The sequence below is a fragment of the Eptatretus burgeri genome, chromosome 9 (genome assembly GCF_056783735.1).
Source record: "Eptatretus burgeri isolate ZD-2024b chromosome 9, Ebu_testis_v1, whole genome shotgun sequence".
Classification (NCBI taxonomy): domain Eukaryota; kingdom Metazoa; phylum Chordata; class Myxini; order Myxiniformes; family Myxinidae; genus Eptatretus; species Eptatretus burgeri.
Genome location: NC_140969.1, coordinates 92,628,358 through 92,648,862, shown reverse-complemented (window position 1 = coordinate 92,648,862; position 20,505 = coordinate 92,628,358). Strand labels below are relative to the sequence as shown.

The window sequence follows — 20,505 nt, the reverse complement described above, 5'->3', positions numbered from 1 at the left end:
GAAGGCATCTGCCTATTTCGTTATACATTAATTACATAAAGAACTTTGATGTACTCATAGGAGGAGGCCATTTGGCTCATCATTCCTGTAATATATCAACACCAAATTATATCAATCTCTCAGTTTATCGATTTAATGTTACTGGGGAAGGGGGGTGGGGGGGGAGTGGAACAGGTGAGGATAACAGTGGGCAGATGCAGGGACATCACCAGGGTGTTATAAGAGAGTAAGTCAATAAATAAAATACATTTTGATGTCAAAGTGCATGTGTGTAATGCAATTGTATTATGTGTAATAATGTAAGTGCAAGTGTAAGTCTTTTAATTAACCACTTAGTAGCCGACTTCCACATATGTGGTGCTGGTAATCATGCTGTGAAGGTGGCTGCCCTACTGCAAGAGTGCACTGGCATGGAAAAGTGAAGCGTCATCAGATGTTTGCTTCGTGAAGGTGTCAAACCCTGTGACATCCTTAGGCAAATGACTGTACAACATGGTACGAACTGCGTCATGGAGAAATGTTTTCGAATGATGTCGACGGTTTTGAAAAGGATGAACAGGATGGAGGAGTCCTCTGTGGTGGCAGTCGACACTCGTTGCCCATGCCATTGTTCATCACACACACTCGTCTGTCCTTTTTGAACTACCGTCTTAAGACACCCTATTACCATGTCCTAACTCTCTCTTCTTTACTCCTTTACTCATCCAGCCAGTCATCCTCTCACTCACAGCCACTCTTTGCTTCTGATCACTAATTCAGTTTTCAATCATTTAGCTATTCTACCAGCTACTCCACAAGCCCTCACCTTCTAAGTATTACCTTAACAAATACTTCCTAAAAGTATACATACTATAAACCATGACCATTCCCTTATCCACCCATTCAGAAACTGCCTCACAGAATGCCAATAAATTTGTTAAACATAACCTCCCTTTATTAAATCCATGCTGACTGCCTTTGATTCGTTTAAATTTATTGAAATAGTTCCCTATCTGATCCATAATTAGTATCTAAAGCATCTTTCCAAAAAATAAACTTACAGGTCTGGAGTTCACTGATTCTTCCCTTGATCCTTTCCTAAATAACGGTGTTACGTTTACGACTCTCCACTCCTCTGGTACTTGTTCCGACTCCAATGAGCTGTTAAAGATTTTGGTTAACATATTGCTTATCTGCTCTGCCACCTCATTCGATACTCTCAGATGCATATCATCTGACCAGGAAGGTTTATCTTCTCCTTACGCTGCTTGCTCTTTTAATTAATTAATTGATTTTTTACTTCCTCTACTCTGACCTGGAACTCTATAAAAGCCCTTCCTCACCTCCTTGATGGATACTCTCAGCTAATGGCAATTCCCATGACTGTTCCTGTGTAAACGTTGATGCCAAGTAACTGTTTAATAAGCCTGCCTTCTGACTTTAATCACGAACCACTCTCCCGGTGCTATTCCTCAATGGGTCCACACTTGTCTTAACCTGCCTTTTACCTCTCAACCCTCAAGGGTTTTTATTTTTGTAAAACATTGTGAAAACCACTCATACAAGTGTTATGTGTTCTGTTACATGCTTATTGTCTATAATTTGTCCCCAATTTTTGTTTTAATATCATTGTCAACATTCAATGGCCAGGTTTCATCGACACTCAGCTGAGCTCGGGGAGTGGCTCACTGACTCCCTGGCTCGGCTTGAGCACTGGAGGCGAGAGTCTGACTCTGTGGAGCAGGATTTTACCATAGCCCGATCAAACCTGAATTCATTTCTGGTGAGTTCCCAACCATCTCCAACTATAACCCATCTCTCAGACAAAAGTTGAATGAAAAATTTTTTTTATGTAAAGTGAAAATGAAGATCTGCAACAAAAATCATGGAAATATTGTACAATCCGAAATGAAATTGCATAATTGTAACAAAACATTAGTGAGTGTAGAAATGGCCTTCTCGCCTCTTCTCTTTGAAGGATTTCATGAGAGAAGTAGATGAGAAATCTACAATGAAATCATTGGTGGTGAGTACTGGGGGTCATCTGATGAAGTTAAAGGTCACCGACTCAGCGAGCCTTCGCACACAACTTGGCCAGGTTGAGATGCGATGGTCTGAGCTCGTGAGTCAGCTGCCATCGGTTCAAGAGAAACTGCACCAGGTATACATTGTTGGAAATAGCTTTACATGTTTGAATTGCTCATTCTTATGAGCTGACAGCAGGGTGTGCAATGTTATAAAGTACAATTTCATTCAGAGGGAATCTTTAAAAGCTTGCTTGTGGATCTTAATGATCTTGTGGCAAATTATTATGGATTTTGCCTTTAGACTGCTACCATGGCCAAACTAAAACGGCAATCGGTGGAGCGCATACCTCTGGCAGGCTAAACAGTTTACATTTTGTTTCCTACTGAGAGGCCAGATCTACATCCAGTCCTTAACTAAAATTTAATCCACTTGTTCTTGGCACCTATACCCAAACCATCCACCAAGTTTTGTCATAACCCGTCCACGACTTTTTAAAATATTGTTGCGAATTCGCGCCCACCGGCGTGCGAACGGCCACGTAACTCGAATCGCGGCACGTCGCCCACCAGACGGACAATTCTGTCGTGACCCTCTCACCAGTCAGGTCAGGTTCGATCTGTGACCTGCTACAGGTACCATGTAAACCTGTACTAACCTGTTCCATGGTCGGGTTGTCGGCGACTAAACCGTCTCCCCCACCAGGTTTTCTGGTGAGGAGGGTGTTTGGATATGGACACCCAGCAGGATTAAAAACAAAACCTGTCAAAGGGCGAAGGATCTCCTTGTGACCCAACGGCCATCCATGTCTAGTGCCCAACTGTGTCTGCGGACGTCCTCCTGCAGTTGGGTTACTTCTTATTAGGAGGTTGGTGGCAGGATTTGCACTCTGGCCACCGTAAAACCCTTCATTCCGCAAAACGCAAAAACGCAAAAAAATCTGAAAACCCACTCCGTGGGAGTACCTCCTGCGCAGCTTCCCTTCGCAGGGCAGCTCACCGGATGACGGGATTGGGGCAAAGCCTTCGGGACCCCCAATCATTGATGATAGGAGGGAAACCACGGGGTAACATCCCTGGGTCAGATTGCGGGAGAGTGTGTCGGAGTGGTGCTGAGGTGTCGTCCACCAGACGGCGGTCTCCTTGGGTTAACCTGAGGCGGTCCCTTCGGGTGGGTGCCTGGAATGTCCTATCCCTAAGAGAGGATGATCACCTGTCTCTGTTATCATCTGAGCTCAAGCGTTTGGACATCGGGATTGCAGCTCTCTCTGAGGTTCGGAGACCGGATTGCGGCGAGATAATGGTGGGTGGTTACACCTACTATTGGTCTGGTCGCTCTGATGGTTACCATACCCAAGGAGTTGCTGTAGCTGTGTCCAATAAGCTGACCCCAATGATAATTGAGGTAACACCAGTCAACGAGCGTATTATGAGATTAAGGATTCGTCACTCCTTAGGTGTCATTTCCCTGGTCTCTGTTTATGCTCCGACTGAGGCGAGTGATCTCACCGTGAAGGATGCATTCTACGCCACACTCGAGTCTGTGGTTGATCAGTGCCCCAGACGAGATACACTTCTAGTCTTGGGGGATTTCAATGCATCGACTGGAACTGATAGGGATGGTTATGAGGTGTGTGTTGGTTCCCATGGGTCAGGAACTATGAACCAGAATAGCACTAAGTTCCTTGACTTTGCAAGAAGTCATGGACTTAGGGTGGCTGGTTCATGGTTTCAGCGCCCACAAGCTCATCGCTGGACTTGGTATTCCAACGCTGGCGGTGTGGCAAAGGAGATTGACCATGTCCTCATTGACGGTCGTTGGAGGATGATCCAGAACTGCAGGGTCAACCGGAGTGCTCAGTTCCTCAATACTGACCACAGGCTTGTTGTAGCAACTCTAAAGCTGCACCTTAAATCCTGGAGAATGGTACCATCCCAGCCTAGGCTGGATGTTGCCAAGCTCAGGGATGAGAGAGTAGCTGAGGAGTTTGCAAACAGGCTGAGTGGACACTTGGGGGGTCTGGGAGCTTTGGGGGGTCCTGAAGAGTTGTGGAGCGCCTTCAAGACCACCGTCCTTGATGTTGCCGGTGGATGCCTTGGAGCTCACCGCAGGGCAAAGAAGAATTTTGTCTCTTAAGGGACACTGGATACCATTGACAAGAGTCGCAGGGCCAGGCTGAATGGCAGAGCTGAGCTGTTCAGGGAGCTGAGGCGTAAAACTGTACGTGCACTGAGGGCGGACAAGGAGGCCTATGTGCGAGGAATCTGTGAGGGGGTAGAGCATCACCTGTGGACAGGTGATTCTCGTCCCGCTTACAAGGGAATTCGCGCATTACGTTCATCCAAGCCCATCCCTCGGAGCACTGCAGTTCGAGCAGAGAGTGGTAGGCTCTTGACAGAGGAGTCTGAAGTGAAGGCCCGCTGGGCCGGTTACTTTGAGCGGTTGTACCAGGCTGATGCCCCAGCTGTCGAGTTGGACGTCAAGGGTGTTACAATCCCTGTTGCTGACCCTCGAATCAACTGTGGTCCATCTTCGCTTGTGGAAACACGGGCTGCGGTGAACCAGTTGAAACGGGGCAAAGCTCCAGGGATCTGTGGCATCCATGCTGAACTTCTCAAGGCTGGTGGAAATGCTGCACTCGTGTCGTTGCATGCAGTTTTGTGCTCTGCCTGGAACACATGCATCATCCCAACTGACTGGAAGAGGGGCCTTGTTGTCCCTCTCTGGAAAGGGAAGGGTGATCGCCAAGAATGCAACAACTACCGAGGGGTGACGCTGCTCTCAGTGCCGGGCAAGGTCTTTGCTCGGATAATTCTTGATAGGGTTCACCACCATCTGCTTGAGCACCAGCGTCCAGAGCAGTCAGGCTTTACACCAAAGAAGTCAACGATTGACCGTATCCTTGCACTTCGTGTCCTCACCGAACGCAGACGAGAGTTTCAGCAGGGGCTGCTTGCAGCCTATGTTGATCTCTGTAAAGCTTTGGATTCAGTGAATCGGGATGTCCTCTGGAGGATTCTTGGTCTTCGTGGGGTGCCACCAAAACTGATCGATCTGATGTCTGAACTCTACTCTGGTACTGAGAGTGCTGTGAAGTGTGGTGGTACCATCTCTGACTTATTTCCAGTTGTTACTGGAGTTCGTCAGGGATGTGTACTTGCCCCCACACTTTTCAGCACTTGTATGGACTGCATTTTAGGGAGGATGTCGGAGAGATCAAGTTGCGGTGCATCGTTTGGCAATGTCAAGATCTTGGACCTTGATTTTGCAGATGATGCAGTCATCTTTGCGGAGACTTTAGACATCCTCTTGGGGGCCCTCGATGTGCTGAATGAGGAGTCGGAGCCGTTGGGATTACGGGTTTCTTGGGTCAAAACTAAGATCCAGGCTTTCGGTGACATCTTGGATGCTGCTGTCCTGTCTGTGTCTGTTTGTGGTGAGGATGTTGAGGTCGTGGAGAGATTCACTTACCTTGGCAGTGATATTCATGTCTCTGCTGGCTGCGAGTCAGAGGTCAATAGACGTCTGGGTCGGGCCTGGGGAGTCATGGATTCACTGGATGATGGGGTGTGGCGCTGTCGGTACCTGTGCATGAGGACGAAAGTCCGAGTCTTCAGGTCCTTGGTACTTCCAGTCTTGCTCTATGGGTGCGAGACTTGGACTCTGACCAAGGATCTGAGACGGAGACTTAATTCCTTTGGTACCAGGTCTCTTCGGAGAATCCTTGGCTATTGCTGGTCGGATTTTGTGTCCAACGAGCGGTTGCTGAGAGAGACTCGGATGAGATTTGTTACCTGCATAGTCCGTGAGCGTCAGTTGCGGATGTATGGACATGTGGCTCGTTTTCCTGATGCTGATCCTGCTCACCAGATTCTCTCAGCGAGGGAGTCTCATGAGTGGAGGAGGCCAGTGGGCCGACCACGTGCCTCATGGTTGCAGCAGGTTGACCATCATCTCAAGGAGATGGGGATGGGCCTGGCATCTGCCTGGGGGATGGCCAGACAGAGGCTCCTGGAGTACCGGCGGAAAGTGGACGCAGCGACGCGCTGTTCTGGCACATGCTCCCATACCTGACCTGACCTCTCGGACCAACGCCGGAGCTAGTCACGGGTGGCCTTTCGACCTCAGCACAATTGTGCCAATTGGCCACCCGCGTAGGTTAGGGTTGTTCACCAAACTCGACCTACCTAAGTACCCACGCGGATGGTAAACCGGGCGATCGTACCTCGCCGCAGGTCGACTCCGGACACGAGCCGCTTGGGCGGCCCGTTCCGTACTATTGGGATAACCGAGCGGTGTTATCGTCAACCTGGACGGTTCAGATTAATTACCGGGATGTTGCACCCACTACGAACCCTTTACATGAAGCAGGATGGAGAGTCAATTAAAAGGAAGGAGACGAAGCGAAACGGGCACAGTTCAACATGCAAGCATTTTATTCTGCGGCACACGGAATACATATATACGGCACACGGCACACGGAATATATACAGCCATACAGAATCAAAATGCACATAAAGCAAATGTAAGAGTTAAAACCTACTACGCGTACACACGGCAACACTTATACAGTTTTACTTCACAGACGGCGCCAACACACATTTACACAAAAGCAAAGGAAAGAAGCCACCCTCACAGACAAGGAGGCAGACAGGCCCGTAGGCCAAATGTGTGCGTGACTTGGAGGAGCGGCCAGGTCCGCGAGACCGGGGAGGTCTTACCCGCGTCGTCATGACGCATTGGCAGGCAAGCCGCAAATGTGGCCGTGCCGCTGTGCCCCGACTCCGTGCCCCTTGGCGGGTTTCGTTGGCACCACATTTGGGGTTCGGGTGGGAACGGGGCCCCCTTTTGCACTATCTCAGCGCGGGGGAAAGGGGGAATTGTTGATGCCCTGGGGGAGGGGAGTGGCTGGCTGGCTTGGGTCCCGCGACGAGATTAGTGATCCCCCACACCGCAACCTCGTCGCCGACCGCCGTCCTTCCTGTCTCGGACCCGAGCTCCCTTGCTTGCAGTTCCACTGCGCGCACTCGACTCCACTCCGCCAACGCAACGCTCCTTGTCCCATAAGAGCAACCTCTCGACGACACTCTCCAAGCAACTCCAAAACCCAACTCTCTCACATTCGCCTTGCGCTCACCTTTTTATAGGTGGCAGGAGCAGCCAATATGCAAATTTTAGGATCAGGACGCGATTGGAGGCGGGGCCACGCCGCCCCCCCCCCAGTCAGCCATTGGTCGGGCAAAAATGGGCGTGAACCTTTCCTGATCCTAAAATTTGCATATACGGACTTCACATACACACGCTTGGAGGTGGGGCCAAACCACCCCGCGCTCGCCAATTGGACGGAGGAGAAGTGGGCGTGAAGCGTTTCTGATCCGAATTTTCCCCTCGGAAAGGCCGCTATTTGCGCTCGCGGCTCGGTGCGTTCGGCACCAATCGCCGAACGGGCCCGAGACAGCCCGACGTTCAGTGTTCACAGGTGGTGCGGGAATGGCCGTGGAAGCGATGATGTGGGATGAATTTGTGAAGGTAAAGGCGAAGGTGGTGGAGGGTCTTCTGTGGTGAGGGTTGGCGTTGTGGTTGTTGTCTGCGGGTTGGAGCATGGTTGTAGTTGGTGACGATGGCTGGCGTGGTGGTTAAGGTGCTTGTTGTGTGATGGCGGTTGAGACGTGGTTCGTTCAAAATAACGACAGAAAAGAAAAAAATGGCTAACTCAAAGCGTCGCAGCCCAGATGAATCACATAAATTCCCTCTATACAACGGGTTTGGGCTAACTACACATGTACCTATGAAGATATCTCACCTGAGGGCCCTTTATGGTGTAAGGCGAATTTCCACAGCCGTAACACTATCATGCTATGCAAGGTACTCTATATCATTTTGAGCCTTCTCATCTCTCAATGGTGAAGAAGCCCACCAATTTTGGTGGGAAAGAGTTGCAATAGATCGAGTGAGCAAGGCACTGTTTAGTGTTCCACATCTGGACCGATTGCTCTTGCTCGTTGAAACCCAGGTTCAAATCCGATATACCAAAGGTATTTGTCCATTGTCCACTGATGTCCTTGTAATTCACATTATAGTAATTCGCTTATGTCTACTAATGTCTTTCTCCTGCATGTGATTTATCTGTGAGCTCACCTCTGAGCCTTAGATCAATGTTTAAAAACAAAATCAGGGTGGGAGCCTTCAGGAACATGGTGAAAGAGACCAGAAAGAGATGAAGCACGTGCAGAAAACAGAAGCTGAGGGTGGGGGGTATGGAAAATGCATTTTCCAAATATCTAATAGTGTTATTACTAATTAACGTGGCAGGATCACCTAGAGGTATGCACACTCATCTCTAAGCTGTCCAGCCTAGGTTTGAATCCCGACCCAGCTATAAACTGTCATCCTAGTGTTTCACGGGCAGGGTGATTCATCATTGTGTGTGCCATCCCTCAGATGGACATTAAACGGGAATCCCGTCTCGCAGCATTAGTTGGTGGACGTTAAAGATCCCACGGTGCCCTTCTTGAAGAGTTGGTGAGCTATCACCGGCACCATGAACAAATAATTCCAAAATGCCTGCCCTAAAGGCCCTGTCACACCTTGACGATTTAGCCAACGTATGCCTGACGTATGCAAAATTGGGCTAAAACGCCGGCATACGTCAAATACGTTATGGGTAAGTTTGTATACGTTAAGAGCACGCTGAAAAACACTGCCATATGTCGTAGTACACTGGCTTTCATCGTTGTACTTTGCGGTTGTCCTCAAATTTTAGCATGCTTGAAATTTTACGACATATGCCAGCGTATGACTCACACGTTCCGCTACGCTGGCCATAAGTTGTAGGCACGTTACGCGATCGTTGACACGTCAACACACGTTACTTGTAAGTTACTCATAAGTCGAAACACGTCGAGGTAATGATTAGCGTTCCCGAAACTTATTTATAACTTATGAGTAACGTGTTGTAGGCACGTTACACGATCGTTGACACAAGTCGAGGCACGTTATTTGTAAGTTACTCGTACGTCAAAACACGTCGAGGTAAAGGCCCTGTCACACCATGACGATTTAGCCAGCGTATGCCGATTTATGAAAAAATTGTCTAAAACGCTGGCACATGTCGAATACGTTATGGGTAAGTTTTGTATATGTTAAGAGCACGCTGAAAAACACTGCCATACGTCGTAGTACGCTGGCTTTCATTGTTGTACTTTGTGGTTGTCCTCAAATTTTTGCATGCTTGAAATTTTATGACGTATGCCGGCGTATGGCACACACATTCCGCTACGCTGGCCATAAGTTGGAGGCACATTATGCAATCGTTGACACACGTCGACACGCGTTACTTGTAAGTTACTCATAAGTCGAAACACGTCGAGGTAATGATTAGCGTACCCGAAACTTATTTATAACCTATGAGTAACGTGTTGTAGGCACGTTACACGATCGTTGACACACATTGAGGCACGTTATGCGATCGTTAACACACGTCGATACACGTTACTTGTAAGTTGCTCATAAGTCGAAACGTGTCGAGGTAATGCTAGGCATACCCAAAACTTATTTCTAACCTATGAGTAACGTGCTTTGAACCTATGTGTAACGTACCTCCAACGCATATTGGCAATATGTATGTAGACGTATGTAGACGTATTTGATTGACGTCTTCCGGACGACCACATAACTTAATGAACGTGTTTCTAATTTACAGCTACCGTATAATGGCGTATTGGCAGCGTTTAAAAAAAAAACAAAAAAAAACGACAACAACAACTTCCGATATTTCGTCACGTGCCGTTACGTCACCTCCGATTGCCTCTTCAGTTTGCTCGTCTTATTCTTAGTTCCTCCTCTGTGAATATTTTCTGTTTGAGGATATTGTCACGTCGACATCGAAACTTGAAAGCAAATGTCCGAATACATTTTAAAATTCGTGATAGACTAAAAAAAACAAACAAAAAAAAACAACTTCAGATATTTTGTCACGTGCCTTCACGGAGCCAAGGAGAAAAAAAGAAAAATGTGCCTTGACGGAGAAAATAAGTTTTCGGTATGCTAAACATTACCTTGACGTGTTTCGACTTATGAGTAACTTACAATAAACGTGTGTCGACGTGTATCAACGATCGCATAGCGTGCCTACAACTTATTCCCAGCGTATCAGAACGTGTGAGCCATACGGCGAGTACGTCGTAAAATTTTCAACATGCTTGAAATTTCACGACGTATTAGACTTAATACGACGTATGACAGCATACTTCATCGTTTTTCAGCGTGCTCTTCACGTAAACCAAACTTACCCATAACGTATTCGACTTGTGCCAGCATTTTCGACACATTTTTCATAGGTCGGCATACGCTGGCTAAATCGTCAAGGTGTGACTGCGATGTTGACACTTCCAATTCTCAGGCGGTTATGATTTGAATCGGCGAGCGGCAGCTTTTTAACAGGCTACGCCATGTGATCGTTGGCGATACGTGCAGCGCGCTATGCATACGTTAGACTATCATTGGGCATAGGTTGTGAACGCCGACAACACGCTCAGCATTCTTTGGTATAAGTTATCTATATGTGATTAAAACGTTCAGTGTACGTTACTAATACGTTATGCATACATCCAACTCGTTATAAATACGTCCAAAACTTAAAAAAAAAAAAAAACATCAAAATTTCAGCGTACGCCAACGTTTTACATACATTTTTATACGTTGCCATTGCAGGCAAAAACGTGAAGGTGTGACAGGGCCTTAATGCTTAGCGTACCCAAAACTTATTTTTAACCTCTGAGTAACGTGCTTTGAGCCTATGTGTAACGTACCTCCAACGCATATTGACGTATGTAGACGTATTTGATTGACGTTTTCCGGACGACCACAGAACTTACTGAACGTGTTTCTAATTTTCAGCTACCTTATAATGGCGTATTGGCAGCGTTTGAAAAAAAAAAAAAAAACAATAACTTCCGATATTTCGTCACGTGCCGTTACGTCATGTCCGATTGCCTCTTCAGTTTGCTCATGTCTTATTCTTAGTTCCTCCTCTGTGAATATTTTCTGTTTGAGGATATTGTCACGTCGACGTCGAAACTTAAAAGCAAATGTCCGAATATATTTTAAAATTCGTGATAGACTAAAAAAATAATTATAAAAAAGAAAAACAACAACAACAACAACTTCAGATATTTCGTCACGTGCCTTCACGGAGCCAAGGGGAAAAAAAGAAAATGTGCCTTGACGGAGAAAATAAGTTTCGGGTATGCTAAACATTACCTCGACGTGTTTCGACTTATGAGTAACTTACAAGGAACTTGTGTCGAATTGTGTCAACGATCGCATATCGTGCCTACAACTTATTCCCAGCGTAGCGGAACGTGTGAGCCATACGGCGAGTACGTCGTAAAATTTTCAGCATGCTTGAAATTTCACGACGTACTAAACGTACCACGAAATATGACAGCGTACTTCATCGTTTTTCAGCGTGTTCTTAACGTATACACAACTTACCCATACCGTATTCGACGTGTGCCAGCGTTTTAAACACATTTTTCATAGGTCGGCATACGCTGGCTAAATCGTCAAGGTGTGACTGCGCGGTTGACACTTCCAATTCTCAGGCGGTTATGACTTAAATTGGCGTGCGGCAGGTTTTTAACAGGCTACGCCACGAGTTCGTCGGCGATACGTGCAGCGCGCTATGCCTAAGTTAAACTATCGTTGGGCATAGGTTGTGAACGCCAACAACAGGCTAAGCATTCGTTGGTATAAGTTATCTATAAGACAACGAAACGTTGTGCCCGTTACTCATATGTTATGCATATGACCAATACGTTATGAATACGACCAAAACTTTTTAAAAAACATCAAAATTTCAGTGTACGCCAACGTTTTACATACATTTTTATACGTTTCCATTGCTGGCTAAATCGTCAAGGTGTGACAGCGCCTTAACCTTGCATTCCCACTGTCCCAAGAGAATTAAGTGCAAAAGAGTCAACCCCCAATGAGGTCGCTACACCCCTCAACTGATAATGCAGATTAGTAGTGGTAATTGTTATTATTAATTCTCACTTTTTTTTAATACTGTGATAACTGGTGCTGTTATTCATGAGAAAATGAAATAAATCGAACTTCTGCCTGACATATGGTTAGAAAGGTTGACATAGATGGCAGTACCTTAATGGTGGAGATACCATTTCCAATACATTGCTACACATATGCCAAATCCAGTATCAAATGTTTTCTCTTTTCAAATGATGTCCTGATCTCACATCGTCAGTTCCCATTCTGTCCTACTCACTCAAGTTTGAATTTGCTGCTTCTCTCTCAATCAATGGAGGCTCTGAATCATAAACAAGAGTTTGGTCATTATGGGCATTCGACAGTCTGACGCCCTGCTCTGCTTGCCAAGATCTTTCTCTGTGACATCAAAAGCAAACTACATTTTGCTTGTAGACTTCCTCCACTCACCCGACAAACTCATAATCCTCAACTGTCCTTTCATCTCATTTCTCAGTGGAGGCTGGAGGGCCTCAACACGGTATCTTGAGCCAAGTTTTATCCATTGTACTGTATACATAAATGACATCTCTGATGCTGTCTAGAACCATATTCTCCAATTTTCAGGTGATTTTACCACCCATAAGTCCTCTGGCAGCAGCTAGTTTAATCTCTACTGATGTGAAAACAATTACATTCTGGTCTTACACATTTAACACATCATATTAAATCTGGACAAATCACACGTTCTCACACTGTATCTCTGGAAGAATTGGTGAACATTAGAACATCTGGGCCTATCCATCAGCCATCATCTGATCTTCTGGCCAGATTGGATATCAAAGTTGATCTCCAAAGCTAGCCACAGACTAGATATCATACATAATGTCAAGTCGCTCAATGGAGTCGGCTCCTGCTCTCCCCAGTGGGTTGTTTCCCCAGGATCACATCTGTCTCTGCTGAATTCTATTGAATCTAAAGCTCTCAACATTCTTATGAAATCTCCCACAATGAGGTGAAGAACTAAGTCTGCTGCTGTCACATCACAAGCAGGTTGGTGGTCTCTCCGTTTTCTACCACCAACCTTCTGATTTTGCTCTCTCTACAACCTCAGCCATCTAACCTCCCCCCTCCCCCCCACAACAATTTTATTGCTTCTCCCAGATGTGGAACTGCCTTCCAAAGGCTCTTGCTATTCTACTCTTCCCTCCATTGTTTCAAGCAGGTGGTGCATCTCGTGCCATCCCCCATTCTCATTCTTACCCACAATCTTTCTTACCCTATTAACCCTTCTGAACCCAATCCTCTTATTTCCAGGTTGTCATGTTTCCTTTCTCTCCCTCTCTCCTTCTCTCCCTCTCTCCCTCTCTTTTTCTCTCTACCACCCCCCCCCCTTTCTTTCCCTGTTTGCTCACTCCATTGCATATTGTGTCCAATAATTGCCACACTGGTCCTACTGTCAGTTCATACCCTCCATAACCTTGCTCTTCCATAACCCTCAAGACTGGAGAAAAAATGATCTTCAAATCATTCGTACAACACCCAAGTCATCCTCAATCCCTACCGATGATATTTTCTACCTCCATTAACCTTACCTATAACCAAATCCTCTTAGTTGCAGTTAATGGTCCTTCTTTCCCTCGATTCTCTCCTCTTTTTTTCTGTTTGTTCATTTCCTTGCCTGTTGCCCCACTGTCAGTTTATGGCCCATTTACTCTCTGTTGCCTCACTCTTCCATGGGCCTAGATTTTATACACACAACAATCAAAGGTGATGTTTGTTGAGCACAAATCTTATAAATATTTTCAAGTGTCTGTGTGTTTGGTTGTGCATTTGTATATTATTCTTTCACGGCTGAACCGTAGCACCTAGAGGCCCAAATTTTGGGTGTAGGTATTTCACAATCTGGACAAGGTTTTAAGCTTCCACAAGTTGGCGTCCATTTTGAGGCCACAAAAGGCAGCTATTAAGTGTATATTAAGATATATGGGTTAGGTAGTGTTGCCGCCAGCCCACAGGGAAAAGGTAACCACCATGAAGCCAATAATTCCTTAGTTTTCGATCTCCAACACGTCCCGAAACCACTGCCGGGAAAAACTCACCCAGCCGGGCAGCACCGGGTATCTGCATTCCCCCTGCCCCCTCCCTTGGGCAGCGCGGGCTATCTACATTCCCCCCACCCCTCCTCCCTCAGGCACTGCTGAGTAGCCCGTTAGTGTGTTTAATAAATGGAAGGTCAATACGACTTTCAAAGGATGCTCCAAATGTCTTCATTCTATGTATGAGATTTATTACAACTGCAGTAAAAAAAAAGTATCACAAATTGTCCATTATCAATTTAAAATTGGCTTCATTAAAGTATATATTATACAGTATATAAGATTGAGGCTCATGGAGGAGTAAGGAATCTTGAAATTTCAAAAACAATTTGTTGCATGTTTAGGATTTTACACGATGAATTAAAAATGCTTAAACCACCTTCAAATTGATCCAACTGCCATTGCGGAGGTTCAACACTGCGCATCTTGGGGCCATCAGTGGTCTTTTAGATCGGGACATGTCTTCATGAGAGAAAGTGATCAATCTTCCATGAGCCTTGATCTCTGTTTAAAAAAAAAACTTTACCGCATTTATTGTCATGTCTACCTACATGGTCATGTGGTTAGGATACCTGGTTTACACCCAGGTGGCCCGGGCTTGATTCCTGGTGTGGGCTCCACAATCGCAGGAGTTGTGACTGCTAGTGCAGCCACTTGAGTAAAATTGAGTGGCAAGCAATTGAAAGGTGTACCTGAGTTTGCTCGATCAGATGATGATAATTATCATATCTATTGTGCAATCTAAAGCTTAATAAAGGGTTCTCTTCTTTGGCATTCCCATTTAAGTACTTGATGCTGGGATCCCAAGTTCAAATGCCATGTCTTATGTTTATTTGTCCATTGTCTACTTATTGTCCTAAAGTACCGTACTTGTAAATATACAATGTTTTCGTTACATGCGGTATATGTACAAACTGCTCATTAAGCCCTGGATCATCTTAAATTTTAGCTGATGTGTTTCATTTTTCAGCTTCAGATGGACAAGTTGAAATCACAGGATGCTTCAAATGAGCTGCTTACCTGGATCGAGTCCACAGAAGCTGAGCTCCATGCAGAGGAACAGGAAATGGAGACTGCAATGGGATTGGAGCAAATCAAAGTCTATCTCAATAAGTATAAGGTATGCTGTCCACTTTTATGTCAAAGTGTTGACTTCTCAATAATTGCCCCATTCTGTTGCACATAACCTCAGTGCACACGATGCAGCTTGAACAGTGCAGCACAATGGCACAGCTGAAAGTTTAGTTTGACATTAGGCCTTAGTTATTTTATAACTTGGTTTACAGATCCGCCGACGGGATATTTGCCGAAATGAAATATAAATATAAAACACATTTTTCGCCTTTCATATTTATAATTTTTCTGCCAAAGGTGCAAAAGTTTCAAAACCCGAAATGTAAACGTCGGCATTTATTTTCAAAATATAATTTCGCACGCGCGCACCAAAATGCCGAGTCCCCTTCAACCAAACTACTGCACAGTAGTCTTCGGTCATGGTGTCTGAGCAGTGGCCAGCGTGGTTCAGATTGACTGTGGTTTCTGTGGCGAAAGTGATTGTTAAGACGTATGTCAGTGGTATAAATTAGAGTGACTGTATTGGTGACTTAATCACGCAACATCTTGACGACGAATATTCTGGCTGAACGATTGCATCAATTCAGTGCAGCAGCAGGGATGATTCGCAGGCTACTCTCGATCGTGCCAATTTTGTTTCCAACAAAAGTTGTACACCGCTGTTCGTATTGAAAGATTTCGGTGCCAAGTATGTCAAAGTTTCCCTGCGAGATGCTGACATTCAGCCTTCAACGGACCAGAAATCAGCCTTTGATGTGCTCATGGGGATGGGGAGATGGTACGATCAGATGCCCGCTGAAAAGTAAGAGCTGGTTATGGCTCTGATTGACCGTTTTGAGCATGTTGACTCCTAGTAGACACCTTTTTTTAATCATATCGAGCATAATGCACTGGTGTGCACGCACACATCTATGACTTGGACATTAATTTTCTCAGCATTGTTTCCATTTGTTTGATGATCCAACAGGTTTCTATAAGAAAACATGCCAGACTATATTGTAAAACAACTTTTAATCCTTTATTGTTTTTCACATCAGATGATACACTGAACATGGGCATCCTGCATTTGAATGGTCTTCCATCTTCAATGTTTTCTTAGATCCTCCTGGTCTGGGATTTATATTTATTTTCCCCCTACCTACCCTTGTCTTTTCCATGGAACATCCGAAAAAAATCATTAAAATATATAATTTATAAAAATTGAAATTATATTTATATTTCGACCTACCGACCCTACATTTTAGCTGAAGAACTGTGTAAACCAAGTTATAAAATAACTAAGGCCTTAGCAATCTTTCCTGTTCTTGTAATTTGTCCCGTACAAGAGAATTTAGGAAGAGATTGAGTTGAAGATCGGAAATGTGATGCATATTATGGGTGTTGCCATGCAGGGTAAACGGCTGCTGGCACAGCGTTGGCAGCTCACCCTTGATGCGGTCAACCAGGCTTTGGGACATCAGTGTGGACATGATGCAGCCAATCAGCGGCAGGAGCAAATTGCCTTTGCAGAGATGCTGGGGATGCTGAACCATCAATGGAATTGCCTGCAGGGACGGCTGGCATCCAAGGTAAACCAAATACGTTGAGAATGGACTGGGATTTCAGTATCTTCAGTGGGTGGTGTGTGTGTGTGTGTGTGTGTGTGTGTGTGTGTGTGTGTGTGTGTGTGTGTGTGTGTGTGTGTGTGTGTGTGTGTGTGTGTGTGTGTGTGTGTGTGTGTGTGTGTGTGTGTGTGTGTGTGTGTGTGTGTACACATCTGAAAATCATCGAACAAGCAGGGCTGGGCAGATCTCCACCAAATTTTACATACGCATCATAAGGGTCGGGGGAAATGACACAATTTTTGCTTGCACACGTTCCACAGTGCATGTGGTTCACTGACTCCTACTGCAGACAGGGCGGTGGTGCGGGGGGGGGGGGGTGTTGTTATCATCCATGGCACAAAATACATTTGCCCCACCTCCCCCACTGTCCCTCCTTGTTGAATCAGGTGTAAATCATATGGCACCAACGAAGCACTGTACGGAACCATTGAATACAATTTTTCAATTCATGTGACATTATAAAGTTGGCAAAATAAAAAATCTTTGCTCCAGCATTTGATGTGTACGAGACTCCTTGTTGTAATGGTTAGAATGTCCGCTCAAATTCTGGGAGGTCGACGGTTCCAATCCCGGATGAGTCATATCAAGAGACTTTTAAAACTGTGCATACTACTTCCTTGCTTGGCATACAGTATTTAAAAGGATAACAGCATGGACAATCCCCAGAGATTGGCATCCATAGGGAGGAGGAAATTCCTCCTTAAGAAATGCCCCCCTGAGTGCGATTAGAAAAGCAGCAACATTGCTGTGATGTCGTTGGTACTTAAAGTGCCGCGGCAAGTGATGGCACTTCCTCCAAGATCAGTGGCTGTTTGTTTCATCCAACAGTCCTGTGTTGTCTTGTGTGTTCATCTGTATGTCCATGTGTGTGAGATGCTTGTGCAGAAGCTCCATTACGAGCTTTAGATACTGTTAAAAAATTAAATGTAAAACTCATTATTGGATTTGACAGTTTTTTATTTTTATTTTTTAATTTACTATTCTTAAACACGACAATGCATCAAACACATTATATTGACCTGTCAACTTGTTTTTAAGTTGTTCAATGCTGTTGCATGCAATCTGATCCACATATACTGTGCCTATAAGGTCAACACCCCCTTTCAAAATTTTCACCTTTTGTTGCCTTATAACCTGGAATTAAATTACATTAAATCAGACTTTTTCTACTTTTATTTACACATCGTAACCCACAACTTCCAAGTGAAAAAACAAATTCTACAAATTTCAGAAAATTCATTAAAAATACAAAACTGGAACATCTTGGTTGGATAAGTGTTTACCCCACTGAGTAAATACTTGGTGGAAGCACCTTGGACTGCAATTATAACTGTGAGTCTGTTGGGACAGGTCTCTACCAACATTGCACACCTTGATTGGGCGATATTTGTCGATTCTTCTGCACAAAACTGTTAAAGCTCAGTCAAGTTGTGTGGAGAGCATTGATGGACAGTCATCTTCAAGTCATGCCACAGATTTTCGATTGGATTTAGGTCGGGGCTCTGATTGGGCCACTCAAGGACATTTATATTTTTGTCCCTTAGCCACTCCAGTGTAGCTTTGGCTGTGTGCTTCGGGTCATTATCATGCTGAAAGTTGAACTTCCATCCCAATTACAGATTTCTTGCAGAAGACGGCAGGTTTTCCTCTCGGATTTTTCTGTATTTTGCTCCATCCATTTTCCCTTCTATCCTGATAAGTGCCCCAGTCCCTGCTGATGAGAAACATCCCCATAACATTATGCTGCCACCAACCATGCTTTACAGTAGGGATAGTGTTCTTTGGGTGATGTGCTGCATTGGGTTTGTGGCAAACATAACGTTTTGCCTTTACGCTAAAAAGTTCCATCTTGGTTTCGTCAGACCACAAAACGCTTTGCCACGTGGCTTCATAATCTCCAAAGCAGTTTATTCATACCTCAAACAAGACTCTAGGTAGGCTTTTTTGAGCAATGCCTTTTTTCTTGCCACCCTACCGTACAGGCCAGACTTGTGGAGTGCTTGGGATATTGTTGTCACATGCACACAGTGACCAGTCTTTGCCATAAAGGTCTGTAGCTCTTTCAAAGTTGCCATTGGCCACTTGGTAGCCACTGTAATCGTTCTCTCCTTTGCTTGGTCATCCAGTTTGGAGTGATGGCCTGATCTCGGCAGGATCTAGTAACTCTAGTTGGTGCCACACACCTTCCACTTCTTAAAGATTTTCTTGACTGTGCTCCAAGGGATATTCAAGGCCTTTGAAATATTTTTATACCCATCCCCTGTTCTGTGCCACAACTTTATCTCAGAGGTTTTTTAAAAGCTCCCTGGTTCTCATAGTTGAGTCTTTGCTGTGAAATGCACTACCCAGCAGAGGAAACCTACAGTAACAGCTGATTTTATTCTGAAATAATCAGAATCACCACAATTTAACACAAATGGAGGTCAATTAATTTGGTGTGATTTTGATGGTGATTGGTTACACCTGAGTACTAATTTACAATTGATATTAAAGGGGGGGAGTAGACAAATGGTGCTTCCCCATTGTCCCGGGTCATTCACCTACATTTTTTTTCCATTTATTTCTTTTCCCATTTATATATTTTTTAATTTATTTATACAGTAAGTCCTCGCTTTTCGCAAGGGTTGCGTTCCTGGAAAACCTTATGAGAAGCGAAACTGTGTTAAACAAAACATATTTTCCCATAGAAACCAATGTGTTAAAGGGGGGATGTGTTTTTGGCTCGAAATTTTTTGGACATAAACACAAATAAACAAAACACACTCCTCGAGTAGTGGCGACTTACCCCGAGGCTGGAGGAACGGAGTTGATTGCGGTGGACAAGTCACACTTGCGGAGTGGCAGAATCGTCCCCCTCTTCACTTGACACTGTGCTGTCACTTTCTTCACCAGTGGGAACGGTCTCTTGGCAGCTGGTTGAAGGAGCATCGTGGATGGTGGATGGAGTTGGTGCTGCATCTTTTGGCTTGAAAAATGCATGGAGAGTGGGCTGGATGGCTTTCTTTTTCTTTGCTGCATAAAGTTACTTGTAGCAACAAAGGGCATCATTAACAACACGGCTAAAATCAGTGCTCCTTTCAAGATTTGGATCTTACTCGATAACAAATTCTATGGCATTTTCAAACGAGCTGAGGATTTGGCTGAGGTTTTTCATGGTGAGATGCTTGGATGAAGGTGTCACAGCATCTTCTTCTTCCTCAAGAGCCCACTGCTGTTCCAACTCCATAAGATCTTCATTGCTTAAGGGTTCTGCATGAGACTCCAGTAAGTCATCCACGTCCTCTTCGTCAAACTCTTCAAAACCAGCCTCCTGCGCCAGGTCTACAATTTGACTTGTAATCAATGGAACATCAGCAAACCCCATGAAATTGTGGACACACTCAGGCCACACTTTCTTCCACACAGCGTTCATTGTGGAGGCACTCACCTCCGCCCATGAATCCTTCATGTTTTCCAAAGCCATTTTTATGTTGTATGTTCGCCAAAACTCCTTGATTGATAGCTTGTCCTTATCAGTTTTTTTGATAAGCTGCAGCATGGTATGCTTAACATAATAGGCTTTAAAAGCAGCAATAACTCCCTGATCCATAGGCTGTAAAAGTCAGGTAGTATTTGGTGGTAAAAATACGACCTGCACGTTTTCACACCAGTCTTCCATTTGCTGAGGATGGGCAGGAGCATTGTCTACAAGCAGCAAAGATTTGTTGTCAATGTTGTTCTCCTTGGAGTACTTCTCA

General features: G+C 45.0%; 1 protein-coding gene across 6 annotated transcripts in view; it reads left to right on the top strand.

Annotated features, from left to right (window-relative positions):
- LOC147020621 (nesprin-1-like) overlaps positions 1-20,505 on the top strand; it is a 464,443-nt gene that overhangs the window by 247,014 nt on the left and 196,924 nt on the right. For all 6 annotated transcript variants that reach the window (XM_085896125.1, XM_085896126.1, XM_085896121.1 and 3 more), the window contains 4 exons: positions 1,630-1,762; positions 1,958-2,140; positions 15,061-15,210; positions 16,556-16,732. In XM_085896125.1, coding sequence (XP_085752251.1) covers positions 1,630-1,762; positions 1,958-2,140; positions 15,061-15,210; positions 16,556-16,732 — 643 coding nt within the window. The remainder of the gene's footprint in view (positions 1-1,629; positions 1,763-1,957; positions 2,141-15,060; positions 15,211-16,555; positions 16,733-20,505) is intronic.